This window comes from Carettochelys insculpta, chromosome 3, assembly GCF_033958435.1.
Source record: "Carettochelys insculpta isolate YL-2023 chromosome 3, ASM3395843v1, whole genome shotgun sequence".
Taxonomy (NCBI): domain Eukaryota; kingdom Metazoa; phylum Chordata; order Testudines; family Carettochelyidae; genus Carettochelys; species Carettochelys insculpta.
In genome coordinates this window covers 72,622,501-72,646,618 of record NC_134139.1, presented here as the reverse complement: position 1 = coordinate 72,646,618, position 24,118 = coordinate 72,622,501, and the positions used below count along the sequence as shown (strand labels likewise).

General features: G+C 42.6%; 1 protein-coding gene across 13 annotated transcripts in view; it reads left to right on the top strand.

Annotated features, from left to right (window-relative positions):
• The window catches only part of RYR2 (ryanodine receptor 2), a 975,983-nt gene that overhangs the window by 929,699 nt on the left and 22,166 nt on the right, over positions 1 to 24,118 (top strand). For 12 of the 13 annotated variants that reach the window (XM_074990102.1, XM_074990110.1, XM_074990109.1 and 9 more), the window contains 6 exons: positions 479 to 697; positions 3,704 to 3,834; positions 10,724 to 10,766; positions 10,989 to 11,122; positions 12,212 to 12,272; positions 16,088 to 16,234. In XM_074990102.1, the coding sequence (XP_074846203.1) occupies positions 479 to 697; positions 3,704 to 3,834; positions 10,724 to 10,766; positions 10,989 to 11,122; positions 12,212 to 12,272; positions 16,088 to 16,234 (735 nt within the window). The remainder of the gene's footprint in view (positions 1 to 478; positions 698 to 3,703; positions 3,835 to 10,723; positions 10,767 to 10,988; positions 11,123 to 12,211; positions 12,273 to 16,087; positions 16,235 to 24,118) is intronic. The other variant, XM_074990105.1, reaches the window with a different exon arrangement.

Below are 24,118 nucleotides of genomic sequence, written 5' to 3'. Positions count from 1 at the left end.
TCAGAAACTGTCATGGAGTGAAGTTAGCACATAAATCAAGCCTGCAGAAGATAGTCAGTCCTGCTGCACACTGTATTCACTTTTCTCCTGATGAATCTCACTAATCCCTGGAAGCTGTCAGACCTAGACAAATCCCTCGCAGAGCTGTGCTATCAGGGATTCAGAACAGGGTTAGGCAAAGCTGCAGTGTGAGTTGTAAGTCCTCCACATAGATGGCAATAGCCTTCAGTGAATTCCCAGTGATAAGATAAGTACATGGCAGTTTTTCTATGGTGAAGGAATGTCACAAACATTCTCCCATGAATAATGTGGAACTCTCTCTGCAAGGTATTTCTAGCGGAGATTTCTTTGCAAAAAGTTCCTTCCCCCCATTTACAATACTCCTGGTTTGTCTCCTGTGATTTATAGTACATAGCCTGTAAAAATGCAAAACTCCTGTCAAATGAAAAAATTGTCCCTCTGACTGTGATTTGAACAGGTCTCCACCTCTGCTGTGGTAGAAGAAAAGGAAGTACTTGTGGTAAATACCGGGGAAAACTCCAAGTTAAACAGCCTGGAAAGTGGTTCCCATAAGATCATCACTGTGCACTACGTCCTTGAAGAAAGCAGTGGCTATATGGAACCCACGCTGCGGATTTTGGCTATCCTACACACAGTGATCTCCTTTTTTTGCATTATTGGATATTATTGTTTGAAAGTAAGACCTTGAGGAATTTAACGCTATTTGTTTCTTAGGTCCCTTTGCTCTTCTCCATTGAGTGATGTGCAGTGGAGCAAAACCACAGAAATTTTGCACAAACAGGGTGGGAACCTGCCATGAAGAGCCACTGTGTTGCTGACCACCCCTATATATATGTTATGCATGTGATGAACCCTCATGCGTTCAGAAAATGAAGCCTCTCAGGGAAGTGCAATATGCATGTGACATGTTCACATTGGCCCAACACATCCATTTGCAGAGGGGCTGACAGACTTGCCAAACTGCTGGGCCAGGCAGAGAGGACCTGATTCTGTGCTTCAGGAAGGTGCAGGACCTCAGGCAGATGGGGCGGGGCTGGGTGTGCTGCTAACCCACTCTTGAGAGCCACCCAGAGCATACCATGTGGCACTCCCGCAGCAAAGTAAAGAGCCAGGAGACCCAGGGCAACTGCTCTCTCTCTCTCCACCCTTGTTGGTGGGCCTGTCCACTTGCGTTTTACATTGATGCAGCCCTGTTGTGACAGAGACTTTGCAACCTGTGGTTTTCAAATACAAGTAGAGGGAGATACATGTGACCAGAAGAGGATGGTTTACAATGGCAGTATTGCAAAGTGGCTGGCTGTGCTGCACAAGAAGTGTGTGTGTGTATATATATATATATATATAAAAGCATGCCTGTCTCATAGAGCTGGAAGGGATCTTTGAGATTATTGAGTCCAGTCCCCTGCACTCACAGCAGGACCTACCACCATCCCTGATGGATTTAATATGTTTGTCCTGAATCCCCAAATGGCCCCCTCAAGGATTGAGGTCAGAACTCTGGGTTTAGCAGGCCAGTGCTCAAACCACTGTGCTATCCCTCCCCCAGATAAAAGGGGTCTGGTAGTTGGATTAGAGTTGCCAATTGCTCTCCTGGGGCTGTTGCTCGGACACGCTGTTTTCATTGTCCTTTTTACATCTCCATTAGTCTTGTTTTATCAGGAGTGAAACGCAAAAGTTCCGTAGCTCCCTTGAAGGAGGCACATGTATAGAATTTCTCTCCACACAGTAGAAAATTATTTGGCTTCTATTTTTTTTCTACCCTATCTTTAACTGGTTACCTTTTCTTTGCCAAAGAAACAGGGTCTACTTTCCCAGTGAAGGTAAATGGTTACAAAGTGGTTGGTTTATTTATATGCTTTAAATACCTCCATGATACCAATAAATAGTGAACCATCATTTCCATGGCTGGATATCAGGTGGCATATGCAGTGCCATCTCCAGGTCCTGGCTTTTCAGATAGGGCTTTCTATTTTCTGTGTGAGTTTGAGGGAATGTCTCCCAAAAATAACTTACGTTTGTCCTGTTTCAAGACATGAATTAAAAAAAAAACAACTGTTACAGTAATTGTTTGTTATAATGATTTCCTACAGTTCCTGATGCCCTGAATGGAAGTCTTTGTCCTTAAAAGACATAGTTGTAGTCTCAGCCTGTGGCTGCTGAAAAGACACATTGCTTTAAAAAAGAATCTCAACAGTATTGCTTTTATGTGTGTGACAATTCTGTGTCTGGAAATTGCTGCTAAAATGGGAGTAAAATCTTTTAAACACTTTTAATGAAGCTGTCTTCAGATGAGATTTGGACTACAGTTATTATGTTGAGTGTAATACCAACCCTAATATTAAGAAATATAGTATTAATTGTTGTTGTTCCAACATAATGCTTTCCAGCTGCAGACTTTGGTTTAGGTGCAGAATGACTGACGTGGAGTGAATAAATAACAGGTGAATTTAGGGAGATTTAGAGATAATGCTGTGAGCCTAGAAGAATCACTTTTCAAAATAAAAGTCCAATAAAATAATCCTATGTGTGTAATTAATGCTTTTGTCCAGCCCAAATGTACTTTTTTCTCTCATTAGCAGTTTTCCAAGGGAAGTCCATTCAGTTTATACTTGAATCTCTGCCAGCTGCATCCTGCTCCACTTTTTTTGAATGTCACCCAGCTCATTAGAGAGAGCTCTGTCCTAGGCAGGCCAGTTCGACAGAGGGGTCTACAGGGGCAATGAGTCAAAAAAGGCCTAGGCCTTTCAGCCACCACCACCACTGCTATCACAGGAGTGGCAGTGGCCAGAGCCCCAGACCCATTACATTGACATTGGAGTGCTGTGCTGCATGTTCCAAGTAGTTCTGAGAGCTGGCAGGAGGCATTGCACTGCACTCCAGGCAGTGCTGAGGACTGGCTGCCTCATCCATTCCAGGAGCACAGAGCCACCCCCACACCTCTTGCCTAGAAGCTCATTGAGGCTATCAGCCCCCTGATCCTACAAAAGGCCTCCAGAGCCTTGCAGTCCAAATCCTTAGTGACAGGCAAAGCGTACTAAGCACACACTCAAGTAGGGTGTGTGCAAAAGTAGTTTGACAATGTCTTTTTCATTACTCTCATCCCAGTGCAGCTCTGTGCATAGTATTTCCACTGCTGTATTTTAAGAGCAGCTTCAGGACCTCTTAAACTCATGCCAGTTTTTAACAATCCAAGGTGCCATAATGAAATCCTGGGTGAGCCTGACATAGGTGGAATGTATTGAATATGCTCGCTTGGTAGCCCGCCCCTTTTCATCCTGTTATGCTGACAGTAGGGAAGGTACATAGAATACCAACTCATGTTCTTATATTGGTTCTTTGCTGCTGTAAGAACACCCTTGCATTTGTATGAGTGTTACTGGGGTTAATGGCTATACTACTTAAAACAAAATAGTTGTATGGCACTAAAGAATATGGGTTTCATTCATCTATACATTGGCATTGGGGTATTGGCATTGGTCAGCTACCCTGATTTCTTGAAAAACTCTTAGTTATTGCACAAACTGGGCAATATACACTTTTTTTCTTTCTGAGTGCTGGTTTAGCCTCATTCAATCTGTGCATTCAATATTCATGAGCAACTACATCTTCTTAGAAGATAGTAGCTCCCAGAGCTGTCACTGATTTTGAACTAATTTTTAATATGGTTGTTTCCCTACTGCAGGTTCCATTGGTTATTTTTAAGCGGGAAAAGGAAGTTGCAAGGAAATTGGAATTTGATGGGTTGTACATTACAGAACAGCCTTCAGAAGATGATATTAAAGGGCAGTGGGACAGACTTGTTATCAACACACAGTGAGTGTTTTTTACTTTAGCTTTTATAGTGGCTTACAGAATTTTCTGAAATACATGCATTTTACACACACAAGTTTCCCAGAAGTGAACAATGGGGCTTACACTTCCAGCAAAAGAGTAGGATAGATGATAAGCAGCTGTTGATATTATTGTATATCATAAAATTAGTCTTGTGCTCTGAGGGCCTGAATGTGAAATGACTTTTCTCCTTAAAAAAACAAAAAACAAACAAAAAATACAGTTCATTTTGGTAAGTGTTATATTTGCTAACAAGTGTTACTGCCACAGATGCTGGGGTGAACTGCACTTTGGAAATCTTCAGACCAGCCAGAGTGCACCCCTCAGGTGACAGTACCAGCTTCCTGCATCTCATTCTGGGAAGAAGCACATGGTCCAGTCCCTCTGGGACTGGGTCTCTGGGAATTAGTACTCCTGTTTCCTAGCTCAGGGGACCTGTCATCAGCCAAGTTGATTAAAGCAACTCAGAAACGTCTTCCAGAAAGTATTATTTATTCGTTCCCGCAAAGGTACAGAGCATGCAAAGCCAAGTGTGGAAACAATATATTTGTCCGTGTGTTGCCTTGCCAGTCTGACAGCTCTAGCTGACCTTCTCATGGCCACCTCTGAAAACACATTAAACTCCCACCTTAATGGAGGTCTTGGTGCCCTCTAATGGCTTAGTATTTTGTTTCTCTTTTTTCTTTTATCTCTGTCTTCTTAGTCTTGGCAAACCAGCTAGGTCGTCAGGGACTGAGTGGTCACCTCTTTGTAGCTATAAAACTGGCAATTTTGAGTGTGTGACAAGATGCTTTATCATAGTTTTACCTTTCTCACTTTGTTGCTTTAACAACCCCTTTTGAATTAATTCTATAACAAATAATGTATCGTAAACACAGGCATCGATTATATCACCTTCCTTTAATTCTTTACGAATTGAGTCCCTTATCACCCATTCCATTATCCTGCCTGGAATTGCTGTCATACGGATAGGCCTATAGTTTACCTGGTTACCCTTTTTAAATATTGGCAGAACATACGCTTTTTTCTATTCATTAGAACGTCCTTAGTCTACCAAGATTTACCGAAAATAGCCATTAGCAGAGAGTTCGTCAGCCAGTTCTTTACAATCTCCTTGATGCAAATTATCAGTGTCTAATATTGATAATTGCAGTTTAATATCTTCCTGCCTTACTACTGGAGTAGAAAGTATATCATCATCTTCTCTTTCCAAAAAAAAAACCAGATGTTATTGACAATTATGCCACTTCTGTCTATTAATGGACCAGTACTATTGTTAGGATCATTTTTATTCCTACTATATTTAAGTGTCTCCTCTTTCCCTTAGTCCTGATGGTCATTGGTTTCTCTTAATTTTCTTTTCCTTACATTATAAATTTTCTACAGTTGCTAGATGCTAATTTATATTCATTTCTAACAGCTAGCCCTTCTAAAATTTGTTATATATACTCTGTTTTCTGATTCATGATCTCCAAGGGGTGGGGGGCAGCATCTGCCTTATTGATTATTTCTCTCTCTCCCACTCAACAAATATATGGATCACTGGGTACACTGAAGTTGCTGGTATTGAGAACAAACCTAAGCTGAACTAGAGACATTTCATTTTCAGAGAAGTCCGACCATGGAACTTTTTACATCAGGTTGACCTTTCCTCCTATGGAGCATTTTGGTTTCATCACTTAATCCAACTCTATCATGAATCAAAGTGCTCTCCACTCACACTAGATTTCTAGCTAAAAGAAAAGACATTGCATGGTATAAAACACTTTTGGTGGATTGGTGAACCTACAGTCCTGCACAGTGAAGGCTGAAGCTTTTTTTGTTTCACCCAGCTACTACAGTCATTTATATTCTAAATGTATATATAGCTAAATAGATTTAGAACTAAACTGAATATTAATTACATAGCACATCACCCTGTCAATGAGTGGGCAAAGGCCCTCGACTAAATTGATAGTTATGGCAGGTTGACAGTATATTTTTCTCTTCTGGCTAGTGTACTGAATTAGAAGTGTTTTATCCATGACTTTGGTAACTAAGATTTCTCTTCCAGATGAGGTGGATACATTTAGTATAGTTGTGTTTCATTTACATTTCAGTCCCTCCTGTTCCCACAAAGAACAGACTGGAGATCGGGCAGAAATCTTGACATTTTCTATACAACACTATAAATGCACCCCCCCACTCCCAGTTTTGCAGTCTTCTTGTGTAAACAAATATACTTCTTCAGCTTGATTGAACTAAATCTTATTGAATCTTTCTGCAAGGCATATGTAAGATATGGCTTCTCTTATCCATTCATACATCTAAAACGCTTGTCCAGCCTTATCATGTCCAAGCTCTTATCATAGAATCATAGAATACTAGGACTGCAAGGGACCTCAAGAGGCCATCAAGTCCAGCCCCTTGCCCTAATGGCAGGCCCAAGTACTGTCTAAATCATGCCTGATAGACATCTATCTAACCTGTTCTTAAATATCTGCAGCGATAGAGATTCCACAACCTCCCTTGGCAATTTATTCCACTGTTTGACCACCCTGACAGTTAGGAACTTTTTCCTAATGTCCAACCTAAACCTCCCTTGCTGCAGTTTAAGTCCATTGCCTCTTGTTCTATCCTCAGAGGCTAAAAAGAACAAGTTTTCTCCCTCCTCCTTATGACTCCCTTTTAGATACCTGAAAACCGCTATCATGTCGCCCCTCAACTTCTCTTTTCCAAACTAAACAAGCCCAGTTCTTTCAGCCTTTCTTCATAGGTCACATTCTCTCGACCTTCAGTCATTCTTGTCGCTCTTTTCTGGACCCTCTCTAATTTCTCCACATCTTTCTTGAACTGCGGTGCCCAGAACTGGACACAATACTCCAGCTGAGGCCTAAACAGCGCAGAGTAGAGCGGAAGAATGACTTCATGTGTCTTGTTCACAACACACCTGTTAATGCATCCCAGAATCATGTTTGTTTTTTTGCAACAGCAGCACACTGTTGACTCATACTTAGCCTGTGGTCCACTATAACCCCTAGATCCCTTTCTGCTGTAGTCATTCCTAGACAGTCTCTCCCCATTCTGTATTTGTGAAACTGATTGTTCCTTCCCAAGTGGAGCACTTTGCATTTGTCCTTATTAAACTTCATCCTGTTTACCTCACACCATTTCTCCAATTTATCCAGATCATTTTGAATTACGACCCTGTCCTCCAAAGCAGTTGCAACCCCTCCCAGCTTGGTATCATCTGCAAACATAATAAGCGTACTTTCTATGCCAATATCTAAATCGTTGATGAAGATATTGAACAGAACCGGTCCTAAAACAGACACCTGCGGAACCCCACTTGTTATACTTTTCCAGAAGGATTGAGAACCATTAAGAACTACTCTCTGAGTATGGTTATCCAGCCAGTTATGCACCCACTTTACAGTAGCCTCATCTAAATTGTATTTGCCTAGTTTTTTTATAAGACTATCATGCGAGACCAGATCAAATGCTTTACTAAAGTCTAGGTCTACCACTTCTCCCCTATCCACAAGGCTCGTTAGCCTACCAAAGAAAGCTATCAGAGTGGTTTGGCATGATTTGTTCTTTACAAATCCATGCTAGCTGTTCCCTATCACCTTTCCACCTTCCAAGTGCTTGCAGATGATTTCTTTAATTACCTGCCCCATTATCTTTCCTGGCACAGAAGTTAAGCTGACTGGCCTGCAGTTTCCTGGGTTATTCTTATTCCCCTTTTTATAAATGGGCACTATATTTGCCCGTTTACACTTTTCTGGAATCTCTCCTGTCTCCCATAATTTTCCAAAGATGATAGCTAAAGGCTCAGATACCTCCTCAATCAGCTTCTTGAGTATTCTAGGATGCATTTCATCAGGCCCTGGTGACTTGCAGACATCTAATTTTTCCAAGTGATTTTTAACTTGTTCTTTTTAAACTTCTAACCCTACCCCTTTCCCACTAGCATTCACTATGTTAGGCATTCCTTCATCAGACTTCTCAGTGAAGACCAAAACAAAGAGTCATTAAGCACCTCTGCCATTTCCAAGTTCCCTGTTACTGTTTCTCCTTCCTCACTGAGCAACGGCCCTACCCTGTCTCTGGTCTTCCTCTTGTTTTTAATGTATTTATAAAAAAACCTTATTGTTTCCCTTTATGCCTGTAGCTAGTTTGAGCTCATTTTGTGCATTAGCCTTTCTAATCTTGCTCCTGCATTCTTGTATTGTTTCCATTTTTTTTATTCCTTTTTTATTTGGAGATCATGCAAGATCTCCTGGTTAAGCCAAGGCATTTTTTTGCCATATTTTTTATCTTTCCTACGCAGCAGGATAGCTTGCTTTTGGGCCCTTAATAATGTCCCTTTGAAAAACTGCCAACTCTCCTCAGCTGTTTTTCCCCTCAGTTTTGCTTCCGATGGGACCTTACCTACCAGCTCTCTGAATTTACCAAAATCTGCCCTCTTGAAATCCATTATCTCTATTTTGCTGTTTTCCCTTCTTCCCTTCCTTAGAATTGTGAACTCTGTGATTTCATGATCACTTTCACCCAAGCTGCCTTCCACTTTCAAGTCCTCTACCAATTCCTCCCTATTTGTTAAAATCAAATCTAGAACAGCTTCCTCCCTGGGGTAGCTTTTTCAGCCTTTTGGAATAAAAAATTGTCTCCAGTGCAGTCCAAGAACTTACTGGATAGTCTGTGCCCCACTGTATTAGTTTCCCAGCATATATCTGGATAGTTGAAGTCCCCCATCACTGCCAACTCCGGGGCTCTGCATGACTTTGTTAGTTTAAAAAAAGCCTTATCCACCTCTTCCACCTGGGTAGGCGGCCTGTAGTAGACTCCTAGCAGGACATCACCCTTGTTTTTTACCCCTCTTAGTCTAACCCAGAGACTCTCAACATGTCCATCTCCACCTCAGTGTGTACATTTTTAATATATAAGGCAACACCTCCCCACTTTCTTCCCTGTATGTCCTTCCTAAGCAGGCTGTACCCTTCAATACCAACATACCAATCATGTGTATTATCCCACCAAGTTTCCGTGATGCCAGCGATGTCATAGTTGTATTTATTTATTAGCACTTCCAGTTCTTCCTGCTTATTACCCATACTTCTTCCATTTTTATACAGGCATCTAAGATATTGATTTGATCTTGCCCTGACCCTCTTTTTACTCTGACATTGTTGCCCATGCTCCCTCCCATTTCTGACCCATCTCCCAAGTTTCCATGTTCTCCACTTACCTGTGGGCTTTGCTCCCCTGCCCTAGTCCTCCTCACTAGGTTAGCCCGTCTGTGTCCAAATATGGTATTTCCCCTCCTCGAAAGGTGAACGCCATCTCTGCCTTGCGGTCCTTCCTGGAATAGCATCCCATGGTTGAGGAAGCGAAAGCCTTCCTGGCGACACCTTGTTTGAAACCAGGCATTCACCTCTAGGATGCACCTGTCTCTGCCTGGGCCCCTACCACTGACAGGCAGGATAGAGGAGAATACCACCTATGCCCCAAACGCCCTCACCCATGCCCCGAGAGCCCTGAAATCACTCTTGACCTGCTCAGTGTCACACCTCACAGTATCATTAGTGACCACATGAATGAGAAGCATGGGATAGTAGTCAGAGGGCCGGATACTCCTTGACAACGCCTCCATAACGTCTTGGATACAGGCCCCCAGCAGGCAGCATACCTCCCAAGATGAAATGTCAGGGCGACAGATAGATACCTCCGTCCCCCTCAGAAGAGAGTCCCTGACCACCACTACTCTACGTTTCCTCCTTGCAGTGGTGGCAGCAGACTTCCCAGCCTTGGAGGTATGAGGCTTCTCCTCTGCTGTACAGGGTGATTCATTGTCTCCTGTATCAAGTACAGCGTAATGGTTTCCTAGTACCACGGTGGGAGGGTTCTGAGTAGGGGGTGGAACACTGCCTACTGCTAGAAGTAACAAGCTTCCAGTATCCACCCTGATCTATCTCCTCCTCCACCAGGGGTTTATCAGCTGTCCTGTGCACTGGGACATCTACCTCAGCTGTCTCCACATGAATACTATCCAGGAACTATCATCTCAGTATCTGCAACAGCCTTTTTTTTTCTCTTTTTTTACTTAAAATATGCAATCTTACCCTACTTATGTCAAGATTATGTGTTATGGAGCCTTCTCTTGTCCTGTTGCTTTGACCATGTCACCCTTCTGCCCCACACCTGTCCTCCTCTATCACATCAAATGCAAGCTGCTGGTCTTTACTTTTAAGATGTCTTCACCATCAATCCATAAATCTCACTCAATACTGAAATGCCTGTTCCCATTCCAATCAGCTAATAATGTCTCTATCTCCCTTTGGTCAATTTTCAAAAATACATCTTTGTCCCACGCTGCCCTTCAGGCTTAGGAGACGCTCTGCCATCCCACCCCAAAAAAAAAACAACTGCAAAACTGTCTTTTTGCTCAGTGTTTGTTCAGTGTCTGGTCAGTGATCGTGGTGGTAGTATGGATAAAAATTACAATATTAAGTGATCCCATAGCATATCACAGTGTTCTCTAATGACTTAATGTTGATGGGGAAAGATCAAGCCTCATAGGACTCCACCTATTAGACAGGGTGAATACTACCATCATGTTTATAGCACCATTTTAATTGCCAGCTAGTTACAGTCTGTATTTGATTAGTTTAACCTTGCAGATAAAGGAATGCTACATCACTTTCCAACAATGATTCTGGAACCCATATATAGGGGAACGTTGCCTTCCACAGGAATTTCTCTGTTTATTACAAGACCAGACTAAGACACTTTTACTTATTACAAGACACTTTCTCTTACTCACTATTGTTAATGCTATTCAGTCTACTGATAATCCTCCAAAGTATCATTTCTCATCTAAATTTTTCAGATCTTTTCCTAACAACTACTGGGACAAGTTTGTTAAAAGAAAGGTAATGCTATATAATTGTTCCTTTTATAGTTAAAAATATAAATTAATATTTTTGCAACCAGCAGTAATAAATATAGAGTAACTTAGCTTAATATGTAATTTAGTTTAATATGTAATTAATTGTATCTTATTTAATAATTTTTAAAAAATGAGAATAATAAAAATATTACCATCTTCTCCCCTCCCTGCACTGATTTGCGTGGCACAATCTTCCAACCTTTAGGTTATGGATAAATATGGAGAGTTCTATGGCCGGGAGAGAATCAGTGAGTTATTAGGAATGGACAAGGCTGCTCTGGATTTTAGCGATGCCCGGGAAAAAAAGAAACCAAAGAAAGACAGCTCCTTATCTGCTGTGTAAGTACTTCCTTCTATTTTCTCATATAAATTAAAATCAAGCATTTGATTTTTGTCTTTTAGCTTTCAGTGTTCTGGCTGTGCTTCTTTTGTAGATGAAAAATTTTCTTGATTTCGTGAAAGGCATGGACAAACAGAAGTTAGAAGTATAGTAAGCAGAGCATTTATAGGACAGCAAGTTATTTTATGGCTATGGATTTATTTTGTTATTTTAGTATTTGCATAATATTGCCATTGTTTTAATAAGATCTTATGATAGCTGTGCTGGAAATTTCATTATCTTCATGTGATGGTTCATGCGGTTCTAGTCTGGCAGGAAGAATGTACAGTGTGGTACACCCTGCATTCCAATTTCAAAAACAAGTGAAAAAATTACATGTGGTTAATAGACAATGCCATCAGTGCTGTATAATCTAGGAAACGGAATGTCTAGTCTTTGAAACATTGCTTAATTTGTCTTATGTGGGCTACGTCTACACTAGCCAAAAACTTCGAAATTGCCATGCAAATGGCCATTTTGAAGTTTACTTATGAAATACATATTCAGCACCTCATTACCATGTGGGCGGCCGCGGCACTTCGAAGTTCCTTATTCCCATGAGCAGGTGCTCAATTAAATAGTGTCTGGTGGTCTGCCAGGGACTAACCCTGGTGAACTCCATTCAGTCCATGAACCATTTCTTGACCCACCCCTCAATCTAATCCATAGTCACAGCAATGGCATTCATTTTTGTCACTGCTACCATTGTTGTTAAACGTTCTAAATTTTCTCACCTCTGTGAATAAAGGCTACCATCTTCCTCCCTCACCAATTTCCCAGCTTCATTTCTAATATCTTTATTCCCCTTTCTTTCAACTGCCATCATTCCTGATTTCACTATGACAAACACAGGGGAGGTCTGTTTCTCTAAACATTTTCCTGCTTCTGTTTCAGATAGGAACCACACACCGTGAATTCAGTTATTTCTTTCTGCATAAGGATAACCAGGACAATTGTAGCATATTATACCTGCAGGATAACACACTTGGGGTAAATGGATGCTGTGTGATTTCCCACTGAGCTTTCTACATCTATCTGCTTTTTTGCAGGCTAAACTCCATTGATGTAAAGTATCAGATGTGGAAATTAGGAGTTGTTTTCACTGATAATGTAAGTTCATTTTATGACATATGTAATAAAATAAACCAGAATTCCAAGCATGAGGAATAGGTTAAAATATATGAGACCTGAGTATTTTTGTATGCTCCTGGTAATCTAATTTGATGAGGGGCCTCACCTGTACACTTAGGCAGCTAAGCTCACTTCTTAGTTACACAGGTAAAAATTGGCAGAAACTCCCTTGAAGTCTGCAGAGTTCACTTGACTCCTCATCTGATTTGTTTTTGTGCCCCTTAGCTGTGCACAAAACTTGTGACAATTTGTGTGTGGTATTTTGTGAAAATGAGAAAATAATTAAGCTGAGCTATGGTGTGAGTATCAGCTTTAATCGTGATGTCTCATCTCAGACTGAGATCTGTTTCTATTTTATGTGCAAAGCCACTCTGAGCTACTAGAACAAGTACAGATCAGTAACAGAGAGGAAGCCGTGCTAGTCTATACACTATCAAAACAAAAAGCAGTCAAGTAGCACTTTAAAGACTAGCAAAATAGTTTGTAAGGTGAGCTTTCATGGGACAGACCCACTTCTTCAGACCATAGCCAGACCAGAACAGACTCAATATTTAAGGCACAGAGAACCAAAAACAGTAAGCAAGGAGGACAAATCAGAAAAAGATAATCAAGGTGAGCAAATCAGAGAGTGGAGGGGTTGGGGGGGAAGGTCAAGAATTAGATTAAGCCAAATATGCAGACGAGCCCCTATAGTGACTCAGAAAGTTCCCGTCCTGGTTTAAACCATGTGTTGATGTGTCGAATTTGAATATAAAAGCCAGCTCGGCTGCTTCCCTTTGAAAAACAGTGCGAAAATTCTTTTTCAGTAACACACATACCTTTAGGTTATTAATAGAATGCCCCATTCCATTAATGTGTTGACTAACTGGTTTGTGGATCTGGAGTGTTTTGATGTCTGTTTTGTGCCCATTAACCCTTTGTCTAAGGGAGTTAGAAGTCTGTCCAATATACAAAGCATCTGGGCATTGTTGGCACATGATGGCATATATGATGTTAGTAGAGGAGCACGAGAAAGTGCCCGTGATTCTGTGAGTAACCTGGTTAGGTCCAGTGATGGTATTTCCAGAGAAGATATGTGGACAAAGCTGGCAGCGGGCTTTGTTGCAGGGAAAGGTTCCAAGACTGGTATTCCTGGGGTATAGACTGTGGCTGTAAGTGAGGATCCTCATAAGGTTGGGAGGTTGTCTGTAGGAGAGAACAGGCATGTCACCCAGGGCCTTCTGGAGTGTGGCATCCTGATTAAGGATAGGTTGGGTCTTTAATAATTTGTTGCAGTGGTCTGAGTTGGGGGCTGTAGGTGATGACCAGTGGTGTTCTGTTCTTGGCTTTTTTGGGCCGATCTTGGAGTAGCTGGTCTCTGGGTATTCGTGTGGCCCTGTCAATTTGTTTTTTTACTTCTCCTGGTGGGTAATTCAGGTTTATGAAAATTTGGTAAAGATCTTGTAGTTTTTGGTCTCTGTCAGTTGGATCAGAGCAAATGTGATTGTATCTAAGAGCTTGACTGTAAACAATGGATCTAGTCATGTGTGCAGGATGGAAGCTAGAAGGGTATAGGTAAGTACAGCGATCAGTAGGTTTTCGGTACAGTGTGGTACTGATCAGGCCATCCTTGATTAGTACTGTAGTGTCCAGGAAATGTATCTCTTGCATGTTGTAATCAAGGCATAAGTTGATGGTGGGGTGTAGATTGTTAAAGTCTCTGTGGAATTCTTCTAGAGTCTCTGTACCATGGGTCCAAATCATAAAGATGTCATCAATGTATTTCAAGTAGAGGAGGGGTAATAGGGGACGAGAGCTGAGGAATCGTTGTTCCAGGTCAGCCATAAATATATTAGCATATTGTGGGGCCATGCGGGTGCCCATAGCAGTTCCACTAATCTGGAGGTATAAATTGGCTCCAAATCGGAAACGATTGTGTGTGAGAACAAAGTTACAGAGGTCAGACACCAGATTGGCTGTGGTGGCATCAGGGATGGTATTTCTGATTGCTTGTACTCCGTCTTTATGTGGAATATTAGTGTACAGAGCCTCTACATCCATTGTGGTAAGGATGGCCTTATCAGGAACTTTTCCGATGTTTTGTAATTTCCTCAGGAAGTTGTTGGTATCTTGGATATATCTGGAAGTGTTGGTGGCATAGGGTTTGAGGAGGGAGTAACTGGATAGTCCGGTGGTACAGATCAGTTAATCTTGACTTCAGCAGAGTTACTCTGGATTTACGCTGGTAGCTCTTGATGTAAGCACATAATGTGATGTATTACATGTGAGAAAGCCCCTCCAACCTTTCCATATATCAAACATTCAAATTGTATTTTGTCACAGCGTCAGCTTGACCTTTGAGGATTAGGACTCTGTCTCAGCCATCCTAGAGGTCGTTCACCTTCCCAAGTGAAGGGGATGAATGCAAAGGATGTGAAGCTGGTGACTAAGAAGAAGGCCTGCTGGGCCTATGTTTGGAGTGGGAGCTTACTGTGCACGGGGTCAATGACAGTTTTCCTGCAGTCCCAGGCTGAGACCCCTGAAGGGGAAAAGAGTGTTCCATCCAGGAGGGCTACATTGGACTGAGAGCCTGAAGGGAGAGTTGTAAACTCTGATTAAGGACTGGAAAGATTCTTGAATCTAGAGGCTATATAGATGCTGGATTCCACCATAAATTGAAAGGACTAAATGAGCGCAGAGAAGAGGGCTGTAAGGTTTTGTGTGTCATTTTCTGGTAATAAAACCACATCTACTAATGGAAAATCATTGTGAAAAAATCAAATGTGGTGGTTAGTTTGATGCGAAACTGAAGGTAAACCAATGAAGCAGCATAACCAATGATAAATTGGAATTCCTCCTTCACCTCTATTTATTTGTATACTTCTCATACTTTTTATTACCTCCTTTGCCAACTATGATAAATATTTCTTCCCTCATATTCCCTCTGCTTGCTGACTATTAGGGTGAAATTATCACCTTGACCATTTCAGAGTGAAATGGTGTGAAGTTGTATGTAGTTGAGTTGTGGAGTTGTAAGCTCTTATTCACACACAAATACCTGCAGCAATAGAATTAAGAATAAAAAAATTAAAACCCTGACAAACCCAAACTTACTTCATAAATATCCACTTGTTTTCAAACTTGTTCTGAGGTTACTTCTCCTTAAACATGAGAGATTCAAATATTTGAGCTGCATGGGAATTGGCTTTCCTAGCCCATAAAATTTCTCTGGTTCCTCAATTTTTTTCATGTTCTAAATTGGTATGAAAATAAAGTCCTCAATTATTTTGCAAACTGAAAATCCATAAATAAAAATGGTTCAGGTCAATCAAAACTATTTATTTTGATAATGTCAAAATATTTTATTTCTGTTTCAACCATTTTAATTGTTTTATTATTTATTTACTGTTACTTGCTTACATTTCTAAATGAAAAGTAATTTGGAATCAGAAAAACATTTTTGTTAGAAATTTTTTAAACTAGATGTTAAGAGAATTTTGAAATTAATTTCTTCAAAACATTTTCAAGTTGAACAATTTGTCAAAACTAATTCTTTCTTATGAAGAGTTTCATTTTTGGCAAATTGGCATTTTCTGATAAAAAGTGTTATGTCTGCAAATTTCTGACCAGTTCTAGCAGGCATAATTGTAATAATTACCACGCCTAACAGAGAGGCAAGATTGAGTTCTAATATATATCCCTGTCTTTTGCTTTGTGATTAAAGTAAGGCTGGTTATTCCTCAAAAGCTCTATATTTTATTTCTTCTTTCCTATCGTAATTCTCTCATCTTTCTTTCTTTCTTTGTTTCTAATAGTCTTTCCTTTACCTAGCCTGGTATATGACTATGTCAATCCTTGGCCATTACAACAACTTTTTCTTTGCTGCTCATCTCCTTGACATTGCAATGGGTTTCAAGACACTACGAACTATTCTGTCATCAGTAACCCACAATGGCAAACAGGTATCAGGCTTCATTTCTCTTTTTGTTTTTTGCTAAAGGAATGCTCAGTTAGGGTCATCCCCTGCATGACTTCAAACTGACTGGGAAACCTTTTCTCAAGGACAGTACTAATGTTCATAAATTGCAAAGTTTACTTTGTGTTGACTAGAGGATAGTAGAGGATAGTCATGAAGTCTGACTTTATACTTCAGATATGTATTTTGAAGAAAATAATGAAGGTTGACTGTAAGTTTTGTTCTGTTATTCTTGCACTGAGCTTTTACATCTAGCATACTTCATTTCCTCCACAACCATGAATATTATGCATCTCCCAGCTAAACCACATAAGGTGAGGACTGAGCTGATTTTTTCCTTATTTGTTTAGTCTTAATGCAGCGTTTAAGCATTTCACCCACAATGCTCATTATTTTAAAGATATTTTGATCACAAAATGCAACAATGTCCAAGATAGCTAGACATGCTTTTGACTGTAAGCCACAAAAACATTGTTCCATGATTTTGCTGTTTGTGACTCTTCAGCTGGCAGACTGCAGTTTGCATCACAAAAATCTCAATCTCAATGACATCTATTTGGCTCCAAATTAATTACTGAGTGATCTATAGAAATGGACTTGTTACTATGTTATAGTTTAAGTAAATCAATGCAACTGAAATGTGAGTCATTACCAGTCACTTTATCTGTGTGAATAAGTGTGATGTGAGCAGCTCTTAGCTGCAAAGAGAATACCGCCCTCAGCTACATTGTCCATGTAATCAATTTTACAGGCAAATGATTATAGTGTAAATTATGCAGTGACTTTCCCCTCATATAGAAGGGCACAAGAGAGTCCTGTTTATTTGCACACAGTGACAAACTGTCAATCACTTTTCTTACTTAATGCAGGGATTTTCAGACTGAACTCTCTAGACCTCACCAACTCTGTCTTCAGAACTTAATATTATGAGTGAAGCAACAGGTTTCTTGAGATTCAGAGGGCCGGTTCATCAAAAGAATTAGAAGGCTGAAGAACACTGCCCTGGAGATGCTACTTTAATTGGGAAATGATAGATAAAATTCACATACAGTACTCCGAATCATGGACTGTGTATATACAGTAATACAGTGGAGTAATAAGGTCATATTTATGGACTGAACTGAGACTGTTTCACTCTTTCTGTGAAGTTGTAAAATGAAAACCCCTCTCAATAGTAATATGTGGTACATAGAGGAAATCATTTTTTCTGCTTCTCATCTGAGATTTGTTATTCTAGGAAATTAATGGACTAGATCTATCTCTTTGCCTGATCTATGTATGGTTATATAAGCTCCATGTGTCACACAAAATCTCTCCTTTTTGTTTCTGGAGGCTTGAAATATTTGTAAGACTATGTGCTGTGTTCTTTGTGTTTCCATTTCATGATTAGTGCGGGGGGATGGTTAATGCAACTCTCACCAGCTTCTACAACTTCAGTTAAATTTGTTTAAATAGCTCTTCATAGCAGCTACTGAGGCTGCTGAAAGCTGAAATCACGGCTGTGTCTGGATTGCAGGGTTCTGTGTTGGAAGAGGTCCTGCAACAAAACTTCTGTTGACAGAGCATGTCCAGACACCAAGGTGCATCAAAAGACAGCCCAGACAGTCGCTCAACAAAACTGCCACCTGGAACCACCTTAGCCAGGGTTGCAGGTCAGCTGTTCCCTCTAGGAGCCAGTGCTGCAGCCCTGCAGAGACAGGCACTTAAAGTGACCTGTCCAGACAGCCATTCCCTGATCCTGCTGTGGGTTAACCTGCAAGGGACAGCAGACCTCTCCAAACTCTGACCAGTTCTGACTGGTGGCTGGATTTGCTGCTCTGGGGTTCCCAAACTGCGTCGGAGCAATCGATGGGACCCAAATCGCAATCTACGCTCCGGAGCATCGCATGGCTAAGCATATCAACTGGAAGGGCTGCTTCTCTGTGGTATTGCAGTCCCTGGTCAACCATCGTGGACAGTTCACGGGCATTTACATTGGGTGGGCAGGCAGGGTGCACAATGCCCATGTGTTCCACAATTCCAGCCTGTACCAGAGTGCTGGAGGCAGGCACGTTCGTCCCCCACTGTATGCTGGTGGTTGGGAATGTGCAGATGCCAGTGTGCATCATGGGGAACATGGACTACCCCCTCATGCCATGGTTGATGAAGCCACATACAGGAAAGTTGAATCCCAGCAGAGAACTATTCAACAAGCGTCTGACCCAAGCCAGGATGCAGGCCAAGTGCACGTTCGGCCACCTCAAAGTGCCTGCTGGCCTGCCTGTATGTGGGGAATCACAACATTGTGAAGGGAAAGAGAGAGGCCTTCCTCCCATGGTGTGGCGTGGCCACCGGCTACAAGGGGCATACCTATGAGGAGACAAGCACAGCTGCCATCTTTTGGGCCCATCAGAAAGGGATGTGGATCCAGGAGGCCCTGAGGGAGAGGTTCTCCCAAGGACCCCAGTAACTCTCCCCCAGGGTCCTCTACAGCCCTACCCCATCTCTCCCACGACCCCTCCCTTTGTCCCCTCACCTCCCCCTCAGCTCCACACAGTAACAATGGATATATGTGTGGTGAACAATTAATTGGATTTTACTGAACAAAACAAAAAAACATGTTTAAAATAAAAGTGGTGCAATTCCAAGCTGTTTGCAAAGAAGTGATGTACAACCATCTGTGAACTGTTTACAGTAGGGGAATGGGACGGGGTGGGGGACCTCAGAACTTGGATGGGGGGCCTGGGTCAGGGGGTGGGGGAACTCAGAGCTTGGATGGGGGGCTTGGGACAGGGGATAGTGGGCCTCAGAACAAGGTGGGCTGTGAACCCAAGGGGAAATGGGACCCCACGTGGCATCAACCTCAGGGTCCCCTCCTGCCACTAGTTTGGGGCCCCTGTTAGTCTGGGGTGGGGATGGGGCCAAGGGGAAGTATGAACAAGGAGGAGCTTTGGGTTACATCTACACGAGCCCCAAACTTCGAACTGGCCACGCAAATGGCCATTTCGAAGTTTACTAATGAAGCGCTGAAATGCATATTCAGCACTTCATTAGCATGCATGCGGCCGCGGCACTTCAAAATTGACGCGCCTCGCCACTGTTCGTCTCGTCCCGACAGGGCTCCTTTTCGAAAGGACCCTGCCTACTTCGAAGTCCCCTTATTCCCATGAGCTGATGGGAATAAGGGGATTTAGAAGTAGGCGGGGTCCTTTCGAAAAGGAGCCCCGTCTGGACGAGACGCGCGGCGGCGAGGCGCATCAATTTCAAAGTGCCACAGCCCCCCGCATGCTAATGAAGTGCTGAATATGCATTTCAGCGCTTCATTAGTAAACTTCGAAATGGCCATTTGCGTGGCCATTTCGAAGTTTGGGGCTCGTGTAGACACAGCCTTGGTGGGATCTGGGTGGAAAGCAGGTTTGGGGGGAAGCATGAGAGACTGGGGGCAGGGGTAGGGACCATGGACGTTGCCTTTGGGACCAGGTGGGGGTCCAGGGTGCTGAGCAGGAGGACAGGAAGGTGCAGGAGAGCCTCCTGTGGCCTGAGGGCTGTGACACACAGAGCACTCACCAGAAGGATCTTCACTAATCTCAGAGTGTGCCCAGGAGGTAGTCTGGCTGCCAGGGATGGGGTCCAGCTTGCCTCAGAGTCCAGCTCTTGCAGGGGTTGTCCCTCTTCTGATTGCTGCTCATCCTCCATGGGCTCCTGCTCTGCTAGGGGGGGCCTCAAGCCACATGTCAAGGCTCAGGCTGTGACATCCCACCCAGGATCTGAGTTAGCTCCCTGTAGTACAGGTAGGAGGTGGTTCTGCCTCCAACAGTCCCATGGTGTCCCAGGCCTGGATGTAGCCCTGCCTCAATTTCTTTACTTTAGCCCTCACTCACTCGAGGGTGAGGTAAGGATGGCCCTATTCAGCCAGACATTGGCCATGCAATCATAGATCTCAGCAGTAGTGCCTGGTTCTGGGTTACTGCAGGGTTTCCTCCTTTGCCCAGAAGGGCCATAATCTCAGCCTTGCTCCAGGAGGAGGCCCTCCTCTTGCAGCTCCATGGAGAGTCCTGGAAGCCCTGAGGCTACTCTCTTGAGGGCCCAGGTGGATCTTGAGTGCCCTGCTCCTCTGCCATCTGGCAATGTTCTCACAAGGGGTGCAGCCATGAGGGCATGGGGGGATGCAGATGATAGCTCTGCTGCTCGCATGCTCTCAGCTTCTTGACATGGGGTTCCCTGGGCTCCCTGTGGCTTTAAGAAGGGCCAGAGACAAGAACCATAGAGTACTGACAGCTGTGAACAGTGTGTCAGCCAGGACACCTGCATGGCCTTTTCTGTCGACAGAAGCCACCCCAACCCCCACCGCCAGAAGATCCAGACCCTCATTTTGGTGAAAGATCTTGCTCGACAGCTGCGTTCTTCTTTGTGATGAGTCGGGTATGGCTGTCAACAAAAGTGCTCCATGCGTCGCAATCTGGATATTCCACAAAATGGCCATTTTGTTGACAAAACCCTGCCATCTAGGCATAGCTTCTCTGAGAGATGACTATCTAGTAAGACTCCTGGAAGCAACTGTCCAGATGGACACATTATTTACTATATTTACTATTATTACATGTGTCCAAAACATTGGCAAACAGATTTTTAAAAATGTAGCTAAATAAATGTTTCGTCTGTGTAGTAGAAATTATGAGTCTTACATAGGTAAATGAGTCCACTTACTGGAACCTCTACTCTTTGAATAACAAGAGTGTGTGAAATTGAATACAATAGACCCCGGCCATACATGATTTCAACTTGTGCATTCCTTACATTAACGGGAATTGTTTCCCAGCTCTGCAAGCAGAGGCCTGGTTCCTGGCTCCTTTCGATTTGTGCAAAATTTGAGTTACATGTTGTTGCCGAGGAATGCAACCTATGCGTTACTCGGGGCTCTACTATAATATAAAATGACCCTATACCATCCAATCAAGATTAGCTCAGTAACTGGAATCACATTTTGGTCACACTAGTTCAATGAACACTCATTGACATAATTACTAGGCCTTAAAATTTAAGCTACTTGAAAAATAGCATGAATATTTTGCAGATCCTAGAAAACTGCTTTTTATTCAAAAGTTGAAATAATGATAATTTATATCTTGAAACAGCAAAGCCTACTCAGATTTGAACTGGAGAATTACAAACCAGCACTAAGGGTTTGTTTGTTTGTTTGTTTTTCATTCACTGTGCCTCACATTTATCACATTTACAAATCTAATTGTTTGCCCATTACAATGATGATTGATGATGCAGAAAAGAAGGATTTATTTTACTTGCCCGTCATAAAAATAAAATTAGTTGTCCTATAGCAACGAGCAGGTAGAATTTTTCAACATTGATAAATGCATGTATGGAGAGACTTGCAAAGCTGAGTTATGTATATTGCAAGTTGGTTAGACTTAAGCCAGCTCATATCCAGATATGATTGAGCGGATTTGTAGCCTTTATGAATACATAGACTTCAAAGGTATTAGTGATATTGTTCTTCACAGATCAGGTGGTTATGAACATTACCTTTTAAAATATTTGTTCTTTTTAAATATTTGCTGACGGAAATTATTATTCACTTCTAACTACTTTTCACCTGACTCAAGGCACTACTTTAATGCTGTAGCAATTGAGAATTGCCATTTATGAGAGAAGATAATATGAGAGCATATATTAATATGTTGTTTTTTACAAGAATTTTGAGTTATAACTGAAACTGTCATTGTAAAAATTATCATGAAGCTAGATAGCTCTTTCAATTCCACTTTTCTATGTGAACTCCAAGAACTCCAAGATGCACCAAATTTTACAACCCGTGTCCATACCATTTGCATGTAAAGTGCAGTTTTGCCTTACATTGGAAGTGCATGGAGATGCTGTAACACTTTGAAATAATGGCAAAACTCACAGAACATCTATGCACAAAATGCTTTTTATCGACAGTCTGTCAACAAAACTCGGCACTTATGCTAACAGAGTTCTGCCTCTCTGCAATGAGGAATAAAGCCTTTCTCAACAGTTTCTGTCAACAAAAAAGCCATGTAAAAGCTGGTGGAGCGGGGGGTTCCTCCCTTGACAGACAGGGCTTCCAGTTCACTGGGCAGCCCTGTTTGCTGACCTTCCAGTTGGCCATTCTGTCAAGACAGCAGCCAACCTGTCTGGCTCTCTCGGTGAACAGGGCAGATTGGTCTTTCGATCCGCTTTTGCATGTAGCTGTACTCTGTTGACAGAAATTTTATCAGAAGATCTCTTCCAACAATAACTGCTGTAGTATAAGCATAGCTGCTGGGTAATTTCCATGTCAATTTTCCAGACAATGGGTATTTAATTGAATAATTGTTGCTTTGATCCTTGTGACCTGCTCTGATACTATAAATAGGGAACAGGAAGGGGGTTTTTACGCAGCCCTCGATGCTGTCGAGCTCCTACCGGTAATGGACGAACTGGATCAAGAACCAACTGTGGATGAACTGAAGAGAGCCATCGACAGCATTGCAGCAGGAAAGGCCCCTGGTCAGGATGGTATACCACCAGAGGTAATCAAATGTGCTGTGGACACACTCCTGGAATCCCTACATGACCTACTGTACCTGTACTGGAAAGAGGGTGAGTTTCCACAGAATATGCGCGACGCTAACATTGTAACGTTGTATAAGAACAAAGGAGACAGAAGCGACTGCAACAACTACCGTGGAATCTCCCTCCTAAGCATCACTGGTAAACTGTTCGCTCGCGTCATCCTTGGCAGACTCCAGAAGATTGCTGAGAGGGTGTACCCTGAATCGCGGTGCGGATTCCGCGCAGAGAGGTCTACCGTTGACATGGTCTTCTCTCTAAGACAGCTGCAGGAGAAGTGCAGGGAGGAGAGAAAGCCACTCTACATAGCCTTCATCGACCTGACCAAGGCCTTTGACTTGGTCAGCAGGGATGGTCTGTTCAAACTGCTCCACAAGATAGGCTGTCCTCCACGGTTACTCAAGATGATCCAGTCGTTCCACAAAAACATGAGAGGAACCATCCAGTATGAAGGCGCATTATCGGATGCTTTCAGAATCAGGAGTGGCGTCAAACAAGGATGCATGCTTGCTCCGACATTGTTCGGGATCTTCTTCGCACTCCTCCTGAAGCATGCCTTTGGATCTTCAACAGAGGGCATCTTGCTGCACACAAGATCCGATGGGAAACTGTTTAACCTTGCAAGGCTGAAAGCTAAGTCTAAGGTGCGAGAAGTCCTCACCAGAGACATGCTGTTCGCAGACGATGCTGCTGTAGTGTCTCACACAGAAGACCAGCTTCAAAAACTGCTGGATCAGTTCTCCAAAGCGTGCAAGGACTTTGGGCTTACCATCAGCCTAAAGAAGACAAACGTACTCAGTCAGGATGTTGCTGAATCCCCATCAATCAGCATTGACAACTATATGTTAGAGGTCGTCCACGAGTTCGTTTACCTCGGGTCCACCATCACTGACACCCTGTCGTTGGACACTGAGCTAAATAGGAGGATTGGAAAAGCAGCCACAACTCTGTCCAGACTCAGCAAGAGAGTGTGGAATAACAACAAGCTGTACACTCACACCAAAATGCAAGTCTACAGAGCCTGCATCCTCAGCACCCTCCTTTATGGCAGCGAGACTTGGACCCTGTATGCCCTCCAGGAAAAGAGGCTGAACGTCTTCCACTTGCGCTGCCTCAGACGCATTCTTGGAATATCGTGGAAGGACAGAGTGACCAACACCGCCATCCTCGAGCAAGCTGGAATCCCAACCATGCACGCCCTCCTCAGGCAGCATCGACTCCGCTGGCTTGGCCACGTCCACAGGATGAATGATGGAAGGATTCCAAAAGACATCCTGTATGGTGAACTAGCCTCTGGCAA